Genomic DNA, 22,201 nt, shown 5'->3' on the forward strand with positions numbered 1-22,201 from the left:
TACTGTATGCGTAAGTAAGCTCTTTGTATTCTCCTATGGCTATTTTCTAGCCAAGTATCAAAGCACACTACTATGCCAGATGAGATGACACTGAGTTAGTGCCTAATTGAAATCCAACCCCTACTAAATTTTCCCACTTCGGTCTTTGCTATGGATATGTGCGTCACTAAGCGCAGAACACAGCGGTCGCAAGTCTCACTACAAATTGCTCAGAATTGGCTAGTACATGCACTGCAGAAAGTACAGCCACCAGCAGATCAACCAGAAATCAAATATATAGAACGCTACTGTATGCGTAAGTAAGCTCTTTGTATTCTCCTATGGCTATTTTCTAGCCAAGTATCAAAGCACACTACTATGCCAGATGAGATGACACTGAGTTAGTGCCTAATTGAAATCCAACCCCTACTAAATTTTCCCACTTCGGTCTTTGCTATGGATATGTGCGTCACTAAGCGCAGAACACAGCGGTCGCAATTCTCACTACAAATTGCTCAGAATTGGCTAGTACATGCACTGCAGAAAGTACAGCCACCAGCAGATCAACCAGAAATCAAATATATAGAACGCTACTGTATGCGTAAGTAAGCTCTTTGTATTCTCCTATGGCTATTTTCTAGCCAAGTATCAAAGCACACTACTATGCCAGATGAGATGACACTGAGTTAGTGCCTAATTGAAATCCAACCCCTACTAAATTTTCCCACTTCGGTCTTTGCTATGGATATGTGCGTCACTAAGCGCAGAACACAGCGGTCGCAAGTCTCACTACAAATTGCTCAGAATTGGCTAGTACATGCACTGCAGAAAGTACAGCCACCAGCAGATCAACCAGAAATCAAATATATAGAACGCTACTGTATGCGTAAGTAAGCTCTTTGTATTCTCCTATGGCTATTTTCTAGCCAAGTATCAAAGCACACTACTATGCCAGATGAGATGACACTGAGTTAGTGCCTAATTGAAATCCAACCCCTACTAAATTTTCCCACTTCGGTCTTTGCTATGGATATGTGCGTCACTAAGCGCAGAACACAGCGGTCGCAAGTCTCACTACAAATTGCTCAGAATTGGCTAGTACATGCACTGCAGAAAGTACAGCCACCAGCAGATCAACCAGAAATCAAATATATGGAACGCTACTGTATGCGTAAGTAAGCTCTTTGTATTCTCCTATGGCTATTTTCTAGCCAAGTATCAAAGCACACTACTATGCCAGATGAGATGACACTGAGTTAGTGCCTAATTGAAATCCAACCCCTACTAAATTTTCCCACTTCGGTCTTTGCTATGGATATGTGCGTCACTAAGCGCAGAACACAGCGGTCGCAAGTCTCACTACAAATTGCTCAGAATTGGCTAGTACATGCACTGCAGAAAGTACAGCCACCAGCAGATCAACCAGAAATCAAATATATAGAACGCTACTGTATGCGTAAGTAAGCTCTTTGTATTCTCCTATGGCTATTTTCTAGCCAAGTATCAAAGCACACTACTATGCCAGATGAGATGACACTGAGTTAGTGCCTAATTGAAATCCAACCCCTACTAAATTTTCCCACTTCGGTCTTTGCTATGGATATGTGCGTCACTAAGCGCAGAACACAGCGGTCGCAAGCCTCACTACAAATTGCTCAGAATTGGCTAGTACATGCACTGCAGAAAGTACAGCCACCAGCAGATCAACCAGAAATCAAATATATAGAACGCTACTGTATGCGTAAGTAAGCTCTTTGTATTCTCCTATGGCTATTTTCTAGCCAAGTATCAAAGCACACTACTATGCCAGATGAGATGACACTGAGTTAGTGCCTAATTGAAATCCAACCCCTACTAAATTTTCCCACTTCGGTCTTTGCTATGGATATGTGTGCCACTAAGAGCTAAACACAACGGTAGCAAGTCCCCCTGCTAATTCCTCACAAAATGGTACTAGATGCAAATTAAAATAAAAAAAGTAGAACGTTATTGTAGCCCTAAGAAGGGCTGTTGGGTTCTTTGAGAATCACTCCTGCCTAACAGTAAGCTAATAGAACACCCTAACGCTTTCCCTGACCAGCAGCAGCTCTCTCCCTAGCGGCATCCAGACACAGAATGATCCGAGCAGCGCGGGCAGCGGCTAGTCTATCCCAGGGTCACCTGATCTGGCCAGCCAACCACTGCTATCGACGTGTAAGGGTACCACGTCATGCTGGGTGGAGTGCAGAGTCTCCTGGCTTGTGATTGGCTCTGTTTCTGGCCGCCAAAAAGCAAAACGGCGGGAGCTGCCATTTTCTCGAGCGGGCGAAGTATTCGTCCGAGCAACGAGCAGTTTCGAGTACCCTAATGCTCGACCGAGCATCAAGCTCGGACGAGCATGTTCGCTCATCTCTAATTATCATGTATTTAGACCTTACCATTTTTTTCAGAATTAATGCAAAGCAAATATGGAAATTAAAAATTTTCATTATTTTCAGCGATATCTCACATTTGGGACAGTTTTTTTTGGCTCAAAATAAAGAGAAAGACCAAAATGGTTCCCAGATTTAATATTTTAGTGTCTTCCATGATGAAAAATGCACTCAACATGGCCATTATCTGCTTTTTGGACAATTGGCAGGGCCTACAATGGAAGGAGCGCATTTCAGCTTTTCTGGCCACAATTCAGACTGCAACCAATTCTAGACCATATCCACCATTAGAAGAGAAATTTGGCAATGAAGATCACAGAAATCCCCCAGAAGTGATCCCATTTTGGATACTGCACCCTTTTTGGTCCATATATATGGGATTATCATGTATTTAGACCTTACCATTTTTTTCAGAATTAATGCAAAGCAAATATGAAAATTAAAAATTTTCATTATTTTCAGCGATATCTCACATTTGGGACAGTTTATTTTGGCTCAAAATAAAGAGAATGACCAAAATGGTTCCCAGATTTAATAGTGTCTTCCATGATGAAAAATGCACTCAACATGGCCATTATCTGCTTTTTGGACAATTGGCAGGGCCTACAATGGAAGGAGCGCATTTTAGCTTTTCTGGCCACAATTCAGGCTGCAACCAATTCTAGACCCTATCCACCATTAGAAGAGAAATTTGGCAATGAAGATCACAGAAATCCCCCAGAAGTGATCCCATTTTGGATACTGCACCCTTTTTGGTCCATATATATGGGATTATCATGTATTTAGACCTTACCATTTTTTTCAGAATTAATGCAAAGCAAATATGAAAATTAAAAATTTTCATTATTTTCAGCGATATCTCACATTTGGGACAGTTTATTTTGGCTCAAAATAAAGAGAATGACCAAAATGGTTCCCAGATTTAATATTTTAGTGTCTTCCATGATGAAAAATGCACTCAACATGGCCTTTATCTGTTTTTTGGACAATTGGCAGGGCCTACAATGGAAGGAGCGCATTTTAGCTTTTCTGGCAACAATTCAGGCTGCAACCAATTCTAGACCCTATCCACCATTAGAAGAGAAATTTGGCAATGAAGATCACAGAAATCCCCCAGAAGTGATCCCATTTTGGATACTGCACCCTTTTTGGTCCATATATATGGGATTATCATGTATTTAGACCTTACCATTTTTTTCAGAATTAATGCAAAGCAAATATGAAAATTAAAAATTTTCATTATTTTCAGCGATATCTCACATTTGGGACAGTTTATTTTGGCTCAAAATAAAGAGAATGACCAAAATGGTTCCCAGATTTAAAAGTGTCTTCCATGATGAAAAATGCACTCAACATGGCCATTATCTGCTTTTTGGACAATTGGCAGGGCCTACAATGGAAGGAGCGCATTTTAGCTTTTCTGGCCACAATTCAGGCTGCAACCAATTCTAGACCCTATCCACCATTAGAAGAGAAATTTGGCAATGAAGATCACAGAAATCCCCCAGAAGTGATCCCGTTTTGGATACTGCACCCTTTTTGGTCCATATATATGGGATTATCATGTATTTAGACCTTACCATTTTTTTCAGAATTAATGCAAAGCAAATATGGAAATTAAAAATTTTCATTATTTTCAGCGATATCTCACATTTGGGACAGTTTTTTTTGGCTCAAAATAAAGAGAATGACCAAAATGGTTCCCAGATTTAATATTTTAGTGTCTTCCATGATGAAAAATGCACTCAACATGGCCATTATCTGCTTTTTGGACAATTGGCAGGGCTTACAATGGAAGGAGCGCATTTCAGCTTTTCTGGCCACAATTCAGGCTGCAACCAATTCTAGACCCTATCCACCATTAGAAGAGAAATTTGGCAATGAAGATCACAGAAATCCCCCAGAAGTGATCCCATTTTGGATACTGCACCCTTTTTGGTCCATATATATGGGATTATCATGTATTTAGACCTTACCATTTTTTTCAGAATTAATGCAAAGCAAATATGAAAATTAAAAATTTTCATTATTTTCAGCGATATCTCACATTTGGGACAGTTTTTTTTGGCTCAAAATAAAGAGAATGACCAAAATGGTTCCCAGATTTAATATTTTAGTGTCTTCCATGATGAAAAATGCACTCAACATGGCCATTATCTGCTTTTTGGACAATTGGCAGGGCTTACAATGGAAGGAGCGCATTTCAGCTTTTCTGGCCACAATTCAGGCTGCAACCAATTCTAGACCCTATCCACCATTAGAAGAGAAATTTGGCAATGAAGATCACAGAAATCCCCCAGAAGTGATCCCATTTTGGATACTGCACCCTTTTTGGTCCATATATATGGGATTATCATGTATTTAGACCTTACCATTTTTTTCAGAATTAATGCAAAGCAAATATGAAAATTAAAAATTTTCATTATTTTCAGCGATATCTCACATTTGGGACAGTTTTTTTTGGCTCAAAATAAAGAGAAAGACCAAAATGGTTCCCAGATTTAATATTTTAGTGTCTTCCATGATGAAAAATGCACTCAACATGGCCATTATCTGCTTTTTGGACAATTGGCAGGGCCTACAATGGAAGGAGCGCATTTCAGCTTTTCTGGCCACAATTCAGACTGCAACCAATTCTAGACCATATCCACCATTAGAAGAGAAATTTGGCAATGAAGATCACAGAAATCCCCCAGAAGTGATCCCATTTTGGATACTGCACCCTTTTTGGTCCATATATATGGGATTATCATGTATTTAGACCTTACCATTTTTTTCAGAATTAATGCAAAGCAAATATGAAAATTAAAAATTTTCATTATTTTCAGCGATATCTCACATTTGGGACAGTTTTTTTTGGCTCAAAATAAAGAGAATGACCAAAACGGTTCCCAGATTTAATATTTTAGTGTCTTCCATGATGAAAAATGCACTCAACATGGCCTTTATCTGCTTTTTGGACAATTGGCAGGGCCTACAATGGAAGGAGCGCATTTTAGCTTTTCTGGCAACAATTCAGGCTGCAACCAATTCTAGACCCTATCCACCATTAGAAGAGAAATTTGGCAATGAAGATCACAGAAATCCCCCAGAAGTGATCCCATTTTGGATACTGCACCCTTTTTGGTCCATATATATGGGATTATCATGTATTTAGACCTTACCATTTTTTTCAGAATTAATGCAAAGCAAATATGGAAATTAAAAATTTTCATTATTTTCAGCGATATCTCACATTTGGGACAGTTTTTTTTGGCTCAAAATAAAGAGAAAGACCAAAATGGTTCCCAGATTTAATATTTTAGTGTCTTCCATGATGAAAAATGCACTCAACATGGCCATTATCTGCTTTTTGGACAATTGGCAGGGCCTACAATGGAAGGAGCGCATTTCAGCTTTTCTGGCCACAATTCAGACTGCAACCAATTCTAGACCATATCCACCATTAGAAGAGAAATTTGGCAATGAAGATCACAGAAATCCCCCAGAAGTGATCCCATTTTGGATACTGCACCCTTTTTGGTCCATATATATGGGATTATCATGTATTTAGACCTTACCATTTTTTTCAGAATTAATGCAAAGCAAATATGAAAATTAAAAATTTTCATTATTTTCAGCGATATCTCACATTTGGGACAGTTTATTTTGGCTCAAAATAAAGAGAATGACCAAAATGGTTCCCAGATTTAATAGTGTCTTCCATGATGAAAAATGCACTCAACATGGCCATTATCTGCTTTTTGGACAATTGGCAGGGCCTACAATGGAAGGAGCGCATTTTAGCTTTTCTGGCCACAATTCAGGCTGCAACCAATTCTAGACCCTATCCACCATTAGAAGAGAAATTTGGCAATGAAGATCACAGAAATCCCCCAGAAGTGATCCCGTTTTGGATACTGCACCCTTTTTGGTCCATATATATGGGATTATCATGTATTTAGACCTTACCATTTTTTTCAGAATTAATGCAAAGCAAATATGGAAATTAAAAATTTTCATTATTTTCAGCGATATCTCACATTTGGGACAGTTTTTTTTGGCTCAAAATAAAGAGAATGACCAAAATGGTTCCCAGATTTAATATTTTAGTGTCTTCCATGATGAAAAATGCACTCAACATGGCCATTATCTGCTTTTTGGACAATTGGCAGGGCTTACAATGGAAGGAGCGCATTTCAGCTTTTCTGGCCACAATTCAGGCTGCAACCAATTCTAGACCATATCCACCATTAGAAGAGAAATTTGGCAATGAAGATCACAGAAATCCCCCAGAAGTGATCCCGTTTTGGATACTGCACCCTTTTTGGTCCATATATATGGGATTATCATGTATTTAGACCTTACCATTTTTTTCAGAATTAATGCAAAGCAAATATGAAAATTAAAAATTTTCATTATTTTCAGCGATATCTCACATTTGGGACAGTTTATTTTGGCTCAAAATAAAGAGAATGACCAAAATGGTTCCCAGATTTAATATTTTAGTGTCTCCCATGATGAAAAATGCACTCAACATGGCCTTTATCTGCTTTTTGGACAATTGGCAGGGCCTACAATGGAAGGAGCGCATTTTAGCTTTTCTGGCAACAATTCAGGCTGCAACCAATTCTAGACCCTATCCACCATTAGAAGAGAAATTTGGCAATGAAGATCACAGAAATCCCCCAGAAGTGATCCCATTTTGGATACTGCACCCTTTTTGGTCCATATATATGGGATTATCATGTATTTAGACCTTACCATTTTTTTCAGAATTAATGCAAAGCAAATATGGAAATTAAAAATTTTCATTATTTTCAGCGATATCTCACATTTGGGACAGTTTTTTTTGGCTCAAAATAAAGAGAAAGACCAAAATGGTTCCCAGATTTAATATTTTAGAGTCTTCCATGATGAAAAATGCACTCAACATGGCCATTATCTGCTTTTTGGACAATTGGCAGGGCCTACAATGGAAGGAGCGCATTTCAGCTTTTCTGGCCACAATTCAGACTGCAACCAATTCTAGACCATATCCACCATTAGAAGAGAAATTTGGCAATGAAGATCACAGAAATCCCCCAGAAGTGATCCCATTTTGGATACTGCACCCTTTTTGGTCCATATATATGGGATTATCATGTATTTAGACCTTACCATTTTTTTCAGAATTAATGCAAAGCAAATATGAAAATTAAAAATTTTCATTATTTTCAGCGATATCTCACATTTGGGACAGTTTATTTTGGCTCAAAATAAAGAGAATGACCAAAATGGTTCCCAGATTTAAAAGTGTCTTCCATGATGAAAAATGCACTCAACATGGCCATTATCTGCTTTTTGGACAATTGGCAGGGCCTACAATGGAAGGAGCGCATTTTAGCTTTTCTGGCCACAATTCAGGCTGCAACCAATTCTAGACCCTATCCACCATTAGAAGAGAAATTTGGCAATGAAGATCACAGAAATCCCCCAGAAGTGATCCCATTTTGGATACTGCACCCTTTTTGGTCCATATATATGGGATTATCATGTATTTAGACCTTACCATTTTTTTTCAGAATTAATGCAAAGCAAATATGAAAATTAAAAATTTTCATTATTTTCAGCGATATCTCACATTTGGGACAGTTTATTTTGGCTCAAAATAAAGAGAATGACCAAAATGGTTCCCAGATTTAATATTTTAGTGTCTTCCATGATGAAAAATGCACTCAACATGGCCTTTATCTGCTTTTTGGACAATTGGCAGGGCCTACAATGGAAGGAGCGCATTTTAGCTTTTCTGGCAACAATTCAGGCTGCAACCAATTCTAGACCCTATCCACCATTAGAAGAGAAATTTGGCAATGAAGATCACAGAAATACCCCAGAAGTGATCCCATTTTGGATACTGCACCCTTTTTGGTCCATATATATGGGATTATCATGTATTTAGACCTTACCATTTTTTTCAGAATTAATGCAAAGCAAATATGGAAATTAAAAATTTTCATTATTTTCAGCGATATCTCACATTTGGGACAGTTTTTTTTGGCTCAAAATAAAGAGAAAGACCAAAATGGTTCCCAGATTTAATATTTTAGTGTCTTCCATGATGAAAAATGCACTCAACATGGCCATTATCTGCTTTTTGGACAATTGGCAGGGCCTACAATGGAAGGAGCGCATTTCAGCTTTTCTGGCCACAATTCAGGCTGCAACCAATTCTAGACCCTATCCACCATTAGAAGAGAAATTTGGCAATGAAGATCACAGAAATCCCCCAGAAGTGATCCCATTTTGGATACTGCACCCTTTTTGGTCCATATATATGGGATTATCATGTATTTAGACCTTACCATTTTTTTCAGAATTAATGCAAAGCAAATATGAAAATTAAAAATTTTCATTATTTTCAGCGATATCTCACATTTGGGACAGTTTATTTTGGCTCAAAATAAAGAGAATGACCAAAATGTTTCCCAGATTTAATAGTGTCTTCCATGATGAAAAATGCACTCAACATGGCCATTATCTGCTTTTTGGACAATTGGCAGGGCTTACAATGGAAGGAGCGCATTTCAGCTTTTCTGGCCACAATTCAGACTGCAACCAATTCTAGACCATATCCACCATTAGAAGAGAAATTTGGCAATGAAGATCACAGAAATCCCCCAGAAGTGATCCCGTTTTGGATACTGCACCCTTTTTGGTCCATATATATGGGATTATCATGTATTTAGACCTTACCATTTTTTTCAGAATTAATGCAAAGCAAATATGAAAATTAAAAATTTTCATTATTTTCAGCGATATCTCACATTTGGGACAGTTTATTTTGGCTCAAAATAAAGAGAATGACCAAAATGGTTCCCAGATTTAATAGTGTCTCCCATGATGAAAAATGCACTCAACATGGCCATTATCTGCTTTTTGGACAATTGGCAGGGCCTACAATGGAAGGAGCGCATTTTAGCTTTTCTGGCCACAATTCAGGCTGCAACCAATTCTAGACCCTATCCACCATTAGAAAAGAAATTTGGCAATGAAGATCACAGAAATCCCCCAGAAGTGATCCCGTTTTGGATACTGCACCCTTTTTGGTCCATATATATGGGATTATCATGTATTTAGACCTTACCATTTTTTTCAGAATTAATGCAAAGCAAATATGAAAATTTAAAATTTTCATTATTTTCAGCGATATCTCACATTTGGGACAGTTTTTTTTGGCTCAAAATAAAGAGAATGACCAAAATGGTTCCCAGATTTAATATTTTAGTGTCTTCCATGATGAAAAATGCACTCAACATGGCCATTATCTGCTTTTTGGACAATTGGCAGGGCCTACAATGGAAGGAGCGCATTTTAGCTTTTCTGGCCACAATTCAGGCTGCAATGATTACAGGTCCCATCTTCCTGGCAGAGGAATTGAGCAAGTGAATTATAGAAACCCTTCAGAAGTCACATCAGTGTGGAAATCTTATATTCCCAACCTAGTTACTTTTGTGAGTTTTGGGTAAGTGAAGTGAAGTAAGTGAAATGGAACCCAATTTTTACAATCCGCATAATATTCATCTAGAGGTATAATGAGAATTTTAATTTTGAAGTGGCCAATAAATGTGAAGTGGGGGCACGGCATAAATATGTGGACATTTCTGAATGACTAAATAAAAAAAATTTATATTCTAGTGAGGTATGGTATTTGCGGAAACATTCATGAATGCATAGCCCTGGTTGGTCATGGCATGTCATGCACTGATAACCAGTGTCCTTCCTAATCCCATTTTTATAGCAGACACGGCATCTTTTTTGAGGACTGGCCTTTTTTGCAGTTGGTGGGACTTGGGATGGGAAGTGCTGTCCTGCAACTATCCTGCTGGCATCACTTGATGTTGTAGCCCTTGCTTCGCTACTCAGGTCTCCAAAAATTAAATTTTTTATTACTTTTTCCTGGTAGTCCAGGTAAGATCCCTGGTGGCCGGTCTTTTTGTAAATGACAAATGAATTGTACAGGGCCATTTGCACCAGATTAATAGCCAGTTTCTTGTACCAGACCTTGGACTTCCTAACTGCGCTGTAGGGCTGCAGCATTTGATCCGCAAGGTCTACCCCTCCCATGTTCTTATTATATTGTTGTATGCAGAGAGGTTTTGAAGTGGTGGCATTTCTACCACGGACAGAAACAGGGCTGCTCTCATTAGCATGAATGGTGGTTAGCACATGCACATCCTTTTTATTTCTGTATTTTACCAGCAATAAATGATCATTGCAAAGAGCTTTGCATTCCCCGGCTTTTAATTTAAAATTGACCAGTGCCTTTGGAAGGCCTTTTTGCGTCCTCCTGATGGTGCCACAAGCCACAATATTTTTTGGAAAAGGTCTCTAAACAGGGACACACTTGTATAAAAATTATCAACAAACAAGTGATACCCCTTGTCCAACAGTGGGTGAATTAGGTCCCAAACTATTCGGCCGCTAACATTAAGGTTGGGGGGACATTCAGGAGGATTAATTTTTGAATCTTTTCCCTTGTATACCCGAAAATGGTGGGTAAAGCCACTGTTGCTTTCACAGACTTTATAAACTTTCATGCCATATTTGGCTCTCTTGCTTGGGAGATATTGTCTGAATTTTAATCTCCCCTTGAACAACACCAGGGATTCGTCAATTGCCAATTTCTTGTCAGGCATATATACCTCTGCAAATTTTAAATTAAAATGCTTCATGAGAGGCCTAATTTTAAATAGCCGATCATAGCTGGGGTCACTTGCTGGGGGACATAATGAGTTGTCACTGTAATGAATGAAGCGCATTATAGCCTCGAAGCGTTTGCGCGGCATCACGTCCCGATACATAGGGGTGTCGTACAATACATTGGTTGACCAGTATGATCTGATTGTTGGCTTTTTTACAAGGCCCATATTCAAAAGAAGGCCCCAAAATATCAGCATTTCTGCCTGGTCAACTGGCTTCCACATGTTATCACGAACATAAAGTGATTCAGGGTGTGTAGCCAAAAATTGAGCGGCGTACACAATTGTTTGTTGGACTATTAGATTTATTAAATCTTCTGAAAAGAAGAACTTAAAAAAATCTGCCTCACAATAACCTGTGGTGTCTATCTTAACGCCGGGCACAGAAACAAAATCTGGAATTTGTGGGGCATATGATTCTGCGGACAGCCAGTCTGGGTCATTACAGCTAGTACTTGGCTGACTTTCGCTCAGCCTGGAGCGCATTGCTACTGGCTCATCGCTGTCACTAGATGACGATGAAGGAACGAAAAGTTCATCATCAATTTCACTTGCGGCATCTGTGTCTGAACAGATCATAGCATAGGCTTCCTCTGCAGTAAACATCCGCTGTGCCATTCTTTGAGACATATTCACAAAGTGTATATCTATACCTAGAACTACAACTGTATAGCTGTAAAAAAAAAATTATTATATTTTATTCTTTTTTTTTTTTGTAGCTTTTTTTTCTTTTAGGTAACAAACAACAACTAGTAACTAATATTCAGTGACAGGAGCAATCACGGTATCACTGGACACTATATAGACGCTGGTCAGTGACAGGAGCAATCACTGTATTATTACTAGACACTATATGGACGCTGGTCAGTGACAGGAGCAATCACGGTATCACTGCATACTATATGGACGCTGGTCAGTGACAGGAGCAATCACGGTATCACTGGACACTATATGGACACTGGTCAGTGACAGGAGCAATCACTGTATTATTACTGGACACTATATGGACGCAGGTCACTGACAGGAGCAATCACGGTATCACTGGACACTATATGGACGCTGGTCAGTGACAGGAGCAATCACGGTATCACGGGACACTATATGGACGCTGTTCATTGACAGGAGCAATCACGGTATTATTACTGGACACTATATGGATGCTGGTCAGTGACAGGAGCAATCACTGTATTATTACTGGACACTATATGGACGCTGGTAAGTGACAGGAGCAATCATGGTATCACTGGACACTATATGGACGCTGGTCAGTGACAGGAGCAATCACAGTATTATTACTGGACACTATATGGACGCAGGTCACTGACAGGAGCAATCACGGTATCACTGGACACTATATGGACGCAGGTCACTGACAGGAGCAATCACGGTATCACTGGACACTATATGGATGCTGGTCAGTGACAGGAGCAATCACGGTATTATTACTGGACACTATATGGACGCTGGTCAATGACCGGAGCAATCACGGTATTATTACTGGACACTATATGGACGCTGGTCAGTGACAGGAGCAATCACGGTATCACTGGACACTATATGGACGCTGGTCAGTGACAGGAGCAATCACGGTATTATTACTGGACACTATATGGACGCTGGTCACTGACAGGAGCAATCACGGTATCACTGGACACTATATGGACGCTGGTCAGTGACAGGAGCAATCACGGTATCACTGGACACTATATGGACGCTGGTCAGTGACAGGAGCAATCACGGTATCACTGGACACTATATGGACGCAGGTCAGTGACAGGCGCAATCACGGTATTATTACTGGACACTATATGGACGCTGGTCAGTGACAGGAGCAATCACAGTATCACTGGACACTATATGGACGCAGGTCACTGACAGGCGCAATCACGGTATCACTGGACAATGTAACTGGAAGAGCTGGTGAATATGAGGGGGCACACTAAGGGGTTAATCGAACTCTGTGGGGCAAACTGCAACAAAGTTTCGTTCTGAGAGGAGGCTCAGCAGACACAGCTCCGATCTCATCCACAACTCTGACTGAAATGACGAGATCGGAGCTGTATTCCAGCCTCCTCTCACAGGATACAGCTATGATTGGTTGGTGTGACGTCACCAACCAATCATAGCGATCGCCGGACAGGGAGCGCTGTGATTGGTCCCTGCACCGATGCCTGTGACACTCGGCTGTCTATGACAGCCGATGTCACAGTGTAGTCACCGTGTGTTTACACACGGTGACGATTTAAATGGATGACGAAAATGCACGTCCCGGTGCCGGAACGTGCACCCGACTTGGACGTGCATTTTCGTCATTGGTCCTGAAAGGGTTAAATAACAAGCATTGATCCTCAAAAACCGCTTTTTCCATCCCATATTTTAAAACAAGCGTATCAAAAAACTGTAAACCTTTTACAACAAGAATGTCTGTCAAAAAATGCAAAGAAAAAGAACGAAGAATATACCCTGAATTTCATCACTAGGTATAATGACAGATCAAAGGAGATCACCAATATTCTAAAGAAACACTGGCACCTACTGGAAAAAGACCAACTATTAAAAGCCCATATCCCTATGAAAATGGCTCATCTATTTGTTTGTATGTTTTATTAAATGAAAATAAAAAAAAATTCAAATGAAAAAAAAGCCCGTATCCCAAAGAAACCAATAATCACATATAGGAGAGCAGCCTCACTTAAAAATGTATTGGCCCCCAGTCAGATAAAACAGCACCAGCATGAAATCATCAAATCCCTGACAATGGACACGATCCCTAGGATCAGGAGATGTGGCCATAAATTGTGTCTCTGCTGTCCCAGTATTAACAATAACGCCACTCATATAAAATGAAATATCACACAAGAATCATTCCCAATTAAGACCACAATGACTTGCCGATCCAGCTATGTTATATATCTAATCGAATGTCTGTGTGGCCTACAGTACGTCGGCAGAGCCACACAACAATTACATGACCGTATTACCGGCCACAGGGGGAATATCAAGAAGGGCTTTTTAAAACATGGCCTCTCGAAACATTTTGCCTTCAAACACCAAAAAAATGAAAAACAAATACTAATCAGCCCCATAGATCAGATAAATACAAATGTCACCAATCGATACCAAGCCCTATGTCGCAGGTAGGTATATTGGATGTACAAACTACGTACCCTGAGTCCTGAGGGCTTGAACGAAGCATCAGAAGCAGTGGTGTAAGCTGAAGCCCGATGCCAGTTCATCCAAGTTTCATTCACACACGACAGTCTTTTCTCCTCTTTCGGCCACCGTAGTTGATGCGTGGCACTGAACTCCATCCGCTCCAACAGTGCACCGCACCATCATTTCCGCCCCCACAACCACGTCACAAGGTGCCAAAATGCGTCCAAGTAGCGGTCCAAGATTAAGTCAGGCAAGAAGAAATCTAACCTGTCAAAATATGTCTTTTTTATATAATATGCTGTATGTCCAAGTATGATGATTTGGACTGAATATAAGTGTAATGTATGCCTTTATATGTTTACAAGTGGCCCCCACTAAACAATCAAGTTGCTGGGGAAAAAATTAAAAAATATATATATATTTTTTTTTTTTTAAACAATGACATCACTTCCTGGTGTGTATTATAAAACCAAACAAATGCTTATTACTGTGCACATAGACCTGACGAAGCGCCTGGTTGTGGTACGAAACGCGTTGTCATTTTTATTCATCCAATTTTATCTGTATGTATTTTATCCTGATTATAATATTAAATTGAGTCACGATTGAGCTTTACGTATAGCCGTGATTCCCTGTGCTGCGCCAGAAGAAATTGTCCTCCAACATATGATAAGCCTGTGCGGGGACATGGGGCCGATGCCTGAGTGTCGCGGTATAGAAGAGGATCTGCCGGGGGGGGGGGGGGGGAGTCAGGGAATTATAAACTGAGGTGAAAGTTTTTCAGCACATTTTTTGTGCTGAAAAACTCAGCTTATACTCGAGTATATACGGTATTTGGTATTGCCATGTCCGTAACTAACTAAATAAAATTATTACTGCGCCTGTATGGTGAATGCCGTAAAAAAAAAAAGTTTTAAAAATCCAACCTTATAAAAAAAGGATAAAAAGTGACCAAAAAATAAAATTTACCCTGTCATGATAAAAAAGTACAGCTTGTCGTACATAAATGGATCTTAGAACATGGTCGACCACCAGGTCGTTCCACGGGTGCCACTAGCCCGCGGTGGCAGCCGAGCTTGAGGTACCTTAGCAGGAGACAGTTTCGTGGTCAGGTTCAGGCACAGGGTCAGGGCAGGTGACAGAGATGCAAGGTCAAGTCACGGGAAAAGAAATACACAGGAGCACGGGAACAGGAACACAGGAACATGAAAACAGGAACACAGGAACAGGAACACGGGACACAGGAATGTAGGAACATGGGAACTCAGGAACACACAGGAACCAAGGAATATTCAGGAATATTGCAGGAGAGCTTTCTCTAAGGTGTAGGCACAGAGATCCATCAGGGTTTTCAGGAACAGGCAGGCTTTAATAGATTTCCTGAAAATGGCGAGCACCAATTAGTGGTGCGCTGACCCTTTAAATCATAGAGTGCGGGAACATGCGTGGCTGGCTGCCGGAGCAGGATGGGTAAAGTACTGAGGGGAGCCAGGGGCCACGGGGAGGCACCCGAAGTAGGGACTGACAGGTCTGTGCCCAGATAGACCTGAGGTCCTGCACCAACAATTCCACAACAGGAACATCCGAAGGAACGGATAGAGGAAGAGGTGGGCGTGGAATTCGTCCATAGACAATAAAGAACGGGGCTTAACCAGCAGACTCAGAGTCCAGGGAGTTACAGGAGTACTCTGCCCATGGCAACAAAGTGGACCAGTCGGCCTGACAGGAGAGACAAAATGACAAAGGTAAATGCCCAGAGTTTGGTTAATTCTCTCTACCTGTCCATTAGACTGTGGATGGTACGCAGAAGAGAAGTCCAAAATTTACTTGCAGCTGATTACACAGAGATGGCTAGAAGCGGGAGAAAAACTGGACCGCTCGGTCTGAAACTATGTGCAACGCAAGTCCATGTAGTCGAAAGATGTGGGTGAAGAACAGGCTGGCAAGGTGAGCAGCAGATGGCAGACCTGGCAGCGGGACAAAATGGGACATTTTTGAGAACTGGTCGGTTACCATCCAGATTTACCAGAGGAAGATGGAAGGTCCATGACAAAGTCCATGTCCACGGGTTGCTGGGTATCAGCAACGGCATCAGGAAACCAGCGGGTTTGAGGCACGATGGCTTATTACAAGCACAGGAGGTGCAGGAACCCACAAAATCCTGCACGTCCTGGACCAGATCTGGCCATCAATAGTAACAGGAAATGAGGGTTACAGAGCGCTGCACCCCGGAGGCTATCAAAAAGATGCAGGGACGCAAAGAGCTGTCATTCTTAGTCACAAAAAAGAACTCTGCACTGGCTGGAGAGGAGGACCTACGTACAAACCCTCTCTGTAGGTTCTCTTTAATATACTCTGTCATGGCAGCCGTTTTGAGTAAGGAGAGAGGGTACACCCAACCTTGGGGAGGAGAGGTACCCAGAAACAGATGAATAGGGCAGTCATAGGGACGATGTGGTGGGAATGTCTCTGCCGGCTTCTTAGCAAACACATCGGCAAAGTCCCGGTAACATGTAGGTAGGCCCTCTAAAGGCTAAGATGTTACGGAGAAAGCCAAGACGGGCACTGGCCAAGACGCTTCCATACAGCAGGACTGACTCACTGGACCCCAACGAAGAATATCCCCCGTCATCCAGTTGAGAACAGGTGCATGAAGCTGCGGCCACGGAAGACCCAGAAGGAGGGACAAGGTAGAGCGGGGCAGCACGTAGGGGGACAGCCTCTCCTTATGCAGAGCACCGACTTGCAGGGAAATTGGCACAGTGCTATACCTGACCAGATTGGAGAGGATTTGTCCGCTGACCGAGGAGATGACCAGAGGCTTCTCGATAATGGCCACAGGGAGGTTGTGCCAGGAGACCAGAGCGCATCCACAAAGTTCCCCGCAGAACTGGAGTCCAAGAAAGCAGAGACCTGGATCTGGGTGCAGGTGCCAACGCTGAGGAATAGTCAGGCATGGAGAAGCTTTGCTCACACCTAGGGAACCTAGGTTCTGGCATTTCCTGGACGTTGGGGACAGACAGGACAAGTGCTCTGGGTGGGCACAATACAAGCAGAGGTTCCCCAGATGTCGTCTGGAATGCACCTGAAGGGAGAGTCGCGTTCTGTCCACCTGCATAGGTCCTCAGCAGACAATACAGGCGGAAGCTGGAGGGGCTTTTGGAAGACGGGGAAACCGTCTAACCCGGGCTTGTGGGTGCTTAAAGCATAATTCCTCAGTGCGCTGCTTAAACCACACGTCAATCCGATTGGCCAGTGTGATGAGACCACTCGGAGTAGACAGCAAGTCACAAGCAGCCAAAGCGTCTTTGACTTGAGCAGGGAGTCCTTTTTTAAAGGTTGCGGACAGAGCTGCATCGTTCCAGGAGAGTTCCGAGTCCAGGGTACGGAACTAGACAGGTGCAGGTTCAACAATGCAGTCTCAGCAGAGGAGTCCCGTGCAGGTTCATCGGAAATGGACCGGAACTCCGCCAGAAATGCCGTGAGAGTAGCCGTGACCGGGTCGTCTCTGTTCCCAGGGAACACTGGGTTGTAAAGCCCCTGCACAGCTTGGGATCTCCATCATATTTGTCAGGCATAGACAGCCGTAGCCTAGGTTCAGCGGCAGAAAGACAAGACGGGGTAGCAGAAGTTGCAGGAGCAGTTTCAGGAACCTGTTGCTGATGCTGACAGGCTAGCAGCTGTTGCAGCATAGCAGTGACTTGTCCCAGCTGTTCGCCTTGTGCGGCAATCTGCCAGGATTGCTGGACCGTGATGGTGGCAAGATCGTGCCGTCAGGGAAGCGGAACCTTGGCAGGATCCATGGCCGGATCTTACAGGATTTGGGATCAGTGGATCCTCTGGACCACCGCGGGAGGTGGTACTACCCGACACCCGGGACCAGAAACTAAGTGGCATCTGGTCTTCACCAGAGCCCACCACAAAGTGGGATGGCGTACCACCAGGTCGTTCCACGGGTGCAACTTGCAGGTAACAGCTGAGGTTGAGGTACCTTAGAAGGAGACAGTCTCATGGTCAGGTTCAGGCACAGGGTCAGGGCAGGGATGCAAGGTAAAGTGCAATCCGGGTCAGCACCATTTTGAAAACTGTACGAGCTTTTGATCACTCTTTATTCCAATTTTTATGAGTTGCAAAATGGCAAAAAAGCAGTTATTCGGACATTTGAATATGGAGTTCACCATTGGAAATGATCGTCTTTTTATTTTGATAGAGCATGTTTATGATTATATCAGTTCTAAAGGACTTTAACAAGATCCATAACAAAGCTTACTATTATCTGCATTACTGATTTATTAAATTTTGTGAAAAGTTTAGTTACTTTTTACTTACACCGTCTAAAGCCAAAAACTGGTTTAAGTGTTAGTCCAAACATGTCATAAGTCAGTTCAATGGGCTTCTCATGGACAAAATCTGCTCCAAGCAAGTGTAGGTGTTATTCTTGTATAGATAAGTACAAAACATTTGCTCTCATCATTGACTTACAGAAGCTCTGACCTCAGCAAACACTTGGCAACAATGTAGACGAGCCATTGTACATTTTACAAAATTCTTTCTTCTGTAGGTTAACAAGACCATTTAATCATCTTGGCAGACACTACATTGACCTCAATATGCCTACCTTGTGATTTTTCTCATACCAAAATTTCTACTTGACTTAAATTATGAAAAAAAAAATGTTTCCATTGTTAACATTCAAGTTCAATCATCTTCATATTTTAAATACCACTTAATGCTTTTGACTTTGCTTTAAAAACACTAGCAAATCACTTTTACTCATGAATATGCAGTTGTCCTCTCATCTCCTTGGAAGACCAAATCAGGGGCAATTTTTTTTTTTTATCCAACTATTCCATGGATTTGCTTCTGCCTGACTGTCTGATCCTCATTCTGAATCTCTCATATGTCAGAAATTATAAATCACAGTTGCAAAAAAATCCTTTGCAGTTTAATCAAAAGTGTTCAATCCCTTCATTTTGACTCCTAGGATCCTTTTACTATAGAACACAGTGTAATGAACACTTAAAAAATACAAAACATTGGGATGCCAAGGATAGGTTGGTAGTATAAGAAAAGAAAAATTAGGCACCCCTAGTACACATGAAAACTTGTTGGTGTATATGTCTCTAAAACATGTTTATATTTTGTTTAAATTGAAGTGTACAACTAGAGCATGTATTGTTATATGATGGATTTTTTTCCAGTGATGGTATTTACTATTCCATACCGTGTACTGGAAAGTGGAAGTATGAAAACTTTTTCATACTTTGGTGTACGGAGCTTGTAAGGTTTCACTTTTTGCAGGACTTATTGATGTTAACATTGGTACCATTTGTAGGACTGTATGACCTTTTGATCACTTTTTATTTAAATTTTTAGAAATTGCAGAATGACCAAAAATTTCTGCCATTTGGGTGCTATTTTCCTTTACAGGGTTCACCATCCAAAATAACTGTTTTATATATTGATAGATTTTGGGATTTGACGATATGAAACATGATCATGTTTATGATTTTTACTGACACCACTACAATATGCATTATTCCAAATATTCTTTATATATATTTTTTATAAATGATCGCATATCAAATATCGTACAAACCACATATATCTTTATAAGTTCAAAAATGTCCTTAGCAATATTCAGGATATTTTCCTCTTTTCTACTAATCTTCAGAAGATAAGTAAATAAGAGTGAAATATCCTGAATATTGCTAAGGACATTTTTTCAAGATATATGTGGTTTGCACGATATGTGATATGTGATATGCAATATGCGATAACTAATAAGAAGATATATAAAGAATATTTGGAATAAAGTATATTGTAGTGGTGTTGGTAACTTAGCATTGTTACAGAAAACAAGCCCACATACAAGCTCTGTACATGGAAAAGTGTACAATTTTTAAATGGGGGAAGCAAAAAACGGAAAAAAAAAAGAAAAAGGACCAAATCGTTTAGGGGGCTGCAATGGGGGAAAGGGCTGTCATTTAAGATGAATCTATCTTTGGTTTTGTAATACCTAGCAACATGTCTTAATAGATGTCAATTGGAGTTCGGATAATACTTTAAAGATTAGTATTGTGCACCTTTTTTTTCCTAATTTGCCTACTGTATTTATAAAGAGACAAAAATCATTTTACCAACAGGGATGTAATAAAAATTTCCTAACCTTTGTGCTAGGCAGTTTACATGTTTAGCTTAATGGGAAGAAGATGACAGTGAGTCGAGTTTTGGGGTGCTGTGGTGTGGTTACCTGTTTTTTGTTCTTCATGCTTGCTGAGCTATGCATCTATTGAGTAAGTACTGTTTTTATAGTATACCAGTCACTTTCTTTTTGAATGTGGTTATGCTTATATGTAAGGGGAGAAACTCCTTCAAACCTGTGAATTATGTTTTACCATGCCAATCGCCTAGTCTGTTTTTAACTAATTAATAAAGCCTTTTTTATTGTATTTTGAAACAAGCTACAATCCCCTTCACGCTCTGCGACGGGATATATCCGCTGCAAAACTATGAAGGGTGTATGAAGAGGGCTCACGGGCTGAGCCCTCTTCATACAGAGATGGGCTCTGCTGCCTATTGCAACAAAGACCCATCGCTATCACCCGCGGTCGGTTCCGATTGCGGCTGTTAACCTCTTGTATGCAGGCAGCAAAGACGCCGGCGGCACTTAAAACATGGCGGTGCAAGCTTTAAGTCGTGTCTGGTTTGGTTTAATACCCTTAATAATGGGTACTAAATTTCTAAATCAAGTATTCAGCAGAATAGCAATTAAAGACAAAGATTTTTATATATAGTTCTTATTTTAGTTATATATGCTGAGAGAATGTTACAAGATAAAGACTTACACATCTATCTTCAGATCCACAAGCAATGAACCTTCCACAAGGACTCACTGTCACTCCACAAGACTGGTATCGATTTAGGTGACCTTCAAAACGGCGAATACATCTAAAACAATATAAAAAGACATTGAAACAAAGATTATCTGTAACATACACATTGGGGCTTATTTATCAAGGGTCCAACGGATAATTTCGTTGGACTTTGCGGTGTTTTCGGGTTTTGCCCCCCTTTGCCAGGTATTTAACATTGTGTTTACGTGATCAGATTGTAGAACAGCTCTGCTGGCTTTCATGTGACAGAAATCGGGAGGGGGGGACCATCAGACGATCTGACTGGTTCGGACTGAGCGCGGGATTTAACTTTCAAATTGTGTCGCAAGATCAAGCACTTACATGCACCAGGAAGAAGAAGGTGAACTCACACATGCACGATATCCGGCGCATAATCTTAGTGAATCGCGGCAGAGTGCATGATCGTCGGACAATGCACTTTTTGTGAACTTCTCCGGACGGGTAAGTAAATGTGCCATGTACATGGTGCTGTCAATATTTTTTTCCTTTCCTATGCTAACTTGAACAGTATTCAAAGGGTTAACATGGTTCTAAGTAGCAGCTTATATTTATATTTATTGGATATACAAAATCCAGTACTTCTTCTGTTCATTAATTAAAGTTTTTAGGACCTCTTCGTGTAATATTTAAAACTGGCTAAGATATGTGAATACGTATTTTAATATTTCTGGAATTAAAATGCCACAGATATCCTAAATAGGCTTCAGTGTATGCCAATATTATTAGCACAATCAAATTATGAGCAAAGTTCCTTATATTCTTTGCATTTGGTATATTACAATGTAGTATTGGATCAGTTGAAAACTATTATTAGTAAATGACTTTACATTTGAGAACATAAAAACCAAGCACCATTTTAAATTTAGTTTATTATGAAATTATGTAGAATGCATACATGCTTGGTTTTCTCAAGTAATATCATATAGAATCATTTGTTCATTGATTGAAAATGTAAAATATTTTAAAAACTAATACACTTGATGATTTACCAATGCCTATGATCTTTCTGAATTTATAA

The 22,201-nt window shown here is 40.6% G+C and overlaps 1 protein-coding gene across 6 annotated transcripts in view; it reads right to left on the reverse strand.

Moving 5' to 3' along the window:
* WDR27 (WD repeat domain 27) overlaps positions 1–22,201 on the reverse strand; it is a 314,696-nt gene that overhangs the window by 95,252 nt on the left and 197,243 nt on the right. For 5 of the 6 annotated variants that reach the window (XR_011854091.1, XR_011854090.1, XR_011854089.1 and 2 more), the window contains exon 23: positions 21,115–21,217. The exons of the other annotated variant lie outside the window; for it this stretch is intronic. Coding sequence is in view for 1 of the 5 variants with exons in the window: in XM_072141007.1 (XP_071997108.1) it covers positions 21,115–21,217 (103 nt within the window). In the remaining 4 variants the exon portion in view is untranslated. The remainder of the gene's footprint in view (positions 1–21,114; positions 21,218–22,201) is intronic. 6 annotated transcript variants of the gene reach the window in all.

Source organism: Engystomops pustulosus, chromosome 3, assembly GCF_040894005.1.
Source record: "Engystomops pustulosus chromosome 3, aEngPut4.maternal, whole genome shotgun sequence".
NCBI classification, from domain to species: Eukaryota; Metazoa; Chordata; class Amphibia; order Anura; family Leptodactylidae; genus Engystomops; species Engystomops pustulosus.